The sequence below is a fragment of the Portunus trituberculatus genome, chromosome 37 (assembly GCF_017591435.1).
Source record: "Portunus trituberculatus isolate SZX2019 chromosome 37, ASM1759143v1, whole genome shotgun sequence".
Lineage (NCBI taxonomy): Eukaryota > Metazoa > Arthropoda > Malacostraca > Decapoda > Portunidae > Portunus > Portunus trituberculatus.
In genome coordinates this window covers 16789040-16794039 of record NC_059291.1, presented here as the reverse complement: position 1 = coordinate 16794039, position 5000 = coordinate 16789040, and the positions used below count along the sequence as shown (strand labels likewise).

Sequence of the window (5000 nt, the reverse complement as noted above, 5' to 3'; positions counted from 1 at the left end):
CAAATAGATTCAGTAACTAACTTCTTAGCCCCTTCAATACCATGACGCTTTTCCATTTTCATTCTGTTTATTATTTGGTGATTTTATACAGCTTCAGAAATTCGTGGGGGATATTAAAATAGTGAAGACTGTGGCCATTAACCTTCTGACCTCCATTGACCCTTCCTAATGTAAATAAAATGGTCTAATCGTACAAAATTTTCAAGGTAAAAATGTGTCCCACTACAGAAGGGGTTAATGTTAAGGGAAGATATAGGCTTTTTGACCTATGGTTACTAAAAGCTGTCTAATCCGTACGCTTATTAAATTCCGGCGAAAAAAAATTGTAGCATATTTAATGTCAATTACCATAAAGAAAGCATAAAGCTAGTCAGTGAAAAAATTGCAAATCCGTTAAGACACGAAGCTCAAAAACTTCCGATGGAAACACGAAGGTTGAAAGTCAGGAACTCACACGCCGCGCTTCTTCATTGTAATGGGTTGTTCTTCAATACAGACTCATTCGTCTTTTGTATAAAGTAGACATTCTTAGCATAATTACAAATGGAAATGCAGCTCAAATTTGAAAGAAAATGGGGGCATGTGCTGAAGTGTGCGTATAGAGAATCGACCATCTCACCAATTTGGAATCTCGAGAGACACTAGCCTAGGCCTAAATTTGGTTTGCAGTGGATGATGTGATACTCCCTACTACCATAAAGATGGAATATTTCACCAGATTTTAATCTTTAGAAATAAAAAGAAATACAAAAAAGAATCGATGAAATTACACATGCTTTCCTTTCCTTACTCAAAGAGGAACTTAAAATTGCCCGCTGGGAAGTGTGTCCCTTTAAAAGCCGCTTAAGACCCTTTAGATTAATGTAAGAGCACTAAGCTTACTCTGGTGCTTGCCAAAGTGTTCTTTAATTTCTATTTGGTGGAAGAACCTCATAACACGTTTTTCATGAAAAAATGCCTTACGGAACTCTAAATAAAGAATAGACAAATTTAATAATGGTAATTACAAGGGTAATTACAAGAGGAATTAGGTAGGTATGTTTTCTGCAAGGACTATCACGTGTAAGTCTTATGATTTCTTGCAACTTCCCGTGCTTTTTAATGTTCTCGAATGGCTGTGGTAGAGGTTGTTGGAATCTTTAGAGGTGTTCCTTTGATTCTTATGATGGTTTAATATGTACTTTACTTTATTAATGAAAATATAACGAGAATCTAACTAACAAACTGTGCGTCGTATGGAGATATTTCTTAGACGAGACAAGAATATTTAACACACTCCTCTAATGTTACAGCTCGGAACACTCACCTTGTCAGCGAACCCTTGGAAGGCATTGGACTGTGGCTCCGTGAAGAAGTTCCAGTCCGCGTCACCCCTAAGCAGCAGCTGGTTGAGTCCCGGGATGTGGCTCTCTGGGGGCGGTTTGCCTCCAGCCTCCAGCAGTAGCACTTTCCAGGCAGGCACCTCAGATAACCGCGCCGCCAGCACACACCCCGCAGACCCACCACCGACTGAGGAAGGGATAATGGAGGTTTAGCTGGTGGTATCTAGTAAGATTTATTTGTGGTGCATTGAGTAATAGAATGAACTAATTGTGCTGATAGAATAAGTGAGAGGGTGAGTGAGTTACTGACAGAATGATTAAGGGAATGAATTATTTATTGACAGAATGAGTGAGTGATTGAGTGATTTATTGACTTAAAGAGTGAGTGATTTGGTGATGGAACAAATAGCGAGTGATTTACCGATAGAATAAGTAAGTGAGTGAGGGAGTGAGTGAATGACTGACTGACTGACTTGTTGACTGAATGATCGATAGTTGTAGATTAATGAGTGAATGAATGGCTTGTTTAGTCATGGAATGAAGATTGGGTGAGTTATTGAGTGAATTAATAACTTCATTAATGATTCACAGTCATTTATTCTTTGAATGACTAACTTACTGCTTTATTGACCGAATGACTGACTCATTTAGTAACTGACTGACTTCTTCGTTGAGTGATAGATCAACTCTCTTAATGACTGATTTTCTGACTAATTGATAGATTGATTGATTTCTTACTAGTAAATGCCATGACCGAATGACAAACTAAGTTATACACGTATCTTTTAACCGATTGATTTGTTGCTTTTTTGCTTTACAAGGATTACAGCTATAAAGGCATTGCACTAACACGTTCCTAAGGCAGCCACAACAATGACTCCTTTGTTGACTCAATGACTGGCAAGAATAGCAACGCACAAGTTCAGGGTTTGTTTGCAGTTGGAAGGTAAATTTACCAAGCGGGGCCTCAGAAGCATCTAAGTACCTACGCATGGAAAAATTATGATAAGTCAAGAGAAAATCGAGGTTACTGGCTGAAAATAGTACGGTAAAAAAATAAATAAAATAACATTATATATAGGATGAGAAAAGAGAAAAGAAAATCGAAAAAAAAATCATAGTATAAAAAAATTTTAATGCACTTTCCTCCTGCACCTTCAATGAATGGTTGATAAATAACATTAAATAAATCAAAGGATGCTGTCATATAGAAATCAGTTTGAAGTTTACGTTCCTTTCATGAGTTTCTTTATATTAAACAAACACCAAACAATCAAGTCGATAAATGAAAATACAGAAATAAAAAAAATGGAAAATAGCAAGAACAAAAAGCATCTAAATCAAGGAATTGAATGAATTATTAAAAAAAAACTACAAGAAATCAAATAACACCGCAACACTTACTGATGATAAAGTCGTACTGGTTGAGGAGTTTGCTGGACGCGTCATAATTGTGCTGCGCGGTCTCAGGAAGCACAGTGACCACCAGAATGCGCAGCAGGGCCAAGGGGATGGCGCGCAGCAAGCGGGATTGGAGTAAGTCCATCTCTTATAAGTAAAACCGACCTCTCTGACTAGCCGAGATGCGCCTCTATTTGAGTATCCTTTACCTACTGCACCTCAGTTTCCCTTTCTCCTGTTTAACTTTCCGGTTTGGCGTTAACGAGTTTTCTTGCTCTGTCTGCGATCTGGTGCACCGGTTGCCTCTTCAAGATCTTGCCAGTTCACTCTCGCGTAAATAATTCACGTCACTTTCCTCACTGATTCACTGCTGGGTCGTGTTGTCTACCCGATTCTTTCTGTCTTTTCTTTCTTCAGCTGGTCCACTGTCCTTGTGATGATCTGTAATGAAAGGAAAATTATTTGATTTGATGATTTGATAAGTAGGATCTCGAAAAAAAATAATGTATAGGTACATATGTAATGAAGATCGAATTCAATATTGAATAATTAAATAATAAGAAGCGTGTTGAACAAGATCAGCTGGAGGACTGAACAAAATGTTGTAAAATTACATGATTCGATAAAATGTGATAAAATATAGTTGTCGAAAAATATTTTGTATCAAGTGTAACAACAGAAAACAAACAAACAAACAAAGAAATAAGCAAAACAAGAATAACATGTCAAGTAAAATTCAATCACAAAGTTGAAGAAAATAGTTATTTTGCATTTATTAAAAAAGAAGGAAAAAGCAGCACCAAATATGTAATGGAAGAAAAACAGCCATATATATAAATAAAACTGAGGAACAACGCCATGTCAAATAACACTGATGCACACACACACACACACACACACACACACACACACACACACAGACACGCACACACAGTCAATTAATCATAACGAAGAGTCGGGAAGAAATACATCACGGTGGATGGATGAATGGAGAAGTAATGCGTCAATAAGTCAGTAAGTCAAGTGTGAAGGAAGATTAGCCGGGCTCTGATGATGTGAGGGCGTGAGGATGTCAAAGGGGAGCGGCATAGAAGAGAAAGGGGAAGGGAAAGTCAAGGAAGCAGGTAAAGAGAGATGTGGGTGGAGGTACACAAAGTAACATAAAGAAGGAACAAACACCAACAGCCTTATCTGATCTTATGAGGATTTTTGTGATATTAAGCTAGTTTTAAGTGAAGCATATAAAGATGAAGAGGAGGATGGAAGGTAATGGTGTTTCGGAATGCATCAATGTTGAATATTTCTTAATGATATTGTTACTACTAATTCTGCTATTACTACTACTGTTATTACTATTGTCTCTCTGTATATAGGCAACCCATAATCTAGGTCTTTGTACATGAACTAAGGAAGTAAAATGAAGAAAAAAAAATACTATTGTACATACAACAACACCAACGGTAATAACAATAACAACATAATAATACCGCAAGTACAAAGAGGTAAATCATTCATGACCGGCAATTAATGGGTGTACATTCAGGAAGATGAAAAAAAAAGAAAGCTGCTATTTTCTCCATACATTACTTAAGCTTTCTATTGCCATATATCTTCTCATTGATAGTCTGTTTCTCTCTCTCTCTCTCTCTCTCTCTCTCTCTCTCTCGCGCGCATGGACGTGCGCACGCACGCACGCACGCACTCACGCATGCACACGCACACACACATACACACACACACACACACACACACACACACACACACACACACACACACACACACACACACACACACACACACACACACACACACACACACACACACACACACACACACACACACACACACACACACACACACACACACACACACACACACCTTTTTACTCCAATTAACCTACAAATCAAATATACTACACCTGCTTCATCTTTCTTTTTCTCTCTCTCCCTCTATCCATTCTATCCATTCATCCCCTCCTCCTTCGCTCCCGTTCTCCTCCTCCTCCTCTTCCTCCTCCTCCTCCTCCTCCTCCTCCTCCTCCTTCCTCCTTCTCCTCCTCGTTCACACTTCAGCCCTATTTCTTTTACTCCTCATTTCAGTAATCCCTGCATTCTTCCTTACATACCTGTCCGTACATACCTGTCTCATCTGCCTATCAGAATCATTACCCGGCAAGTGTGCAATTCAAAGTTAGGTAACCAGTAGCACAAAACACTCTCCCGAAAAAATATAAATGAAACGAAAAGGAAAAAAAAGAACAAAAAAGCTAAATAAACA

General features: G+C 38.3%; 1 protein-coding gene across 2 annotated transcripts in view; it reads right to left on the bottom strand.

The window, feature by feature from the left end:
* LOC123513845 (glucose dehydrogenase [FAD, quinone]-like) overlaps positions 1-5000 on the bottom strand; it is an 86750-nt gene that overhangs the window by 44233 nt on the left and 37517 nt on the right. For both annotated transcript variants that reach the window (XM_045271256.1, XM_045271255.1), the window contains 2 exons: positions 2727-3164; positions 1307-1509 (listed from right to left, as the gene is read on the bottom strand). In XM_045271256.1, the coding sequence (XP_045127191.1) occupies positions 1307-1509; positions 2727-2868 (345 nt within the window). In that variant the 5' untranslated portion in view covers positions 2869-3164. The remainder of the gene's footprint in view (positions 1-1306; positions 1510-2726; positions 3165-5000) is intronic.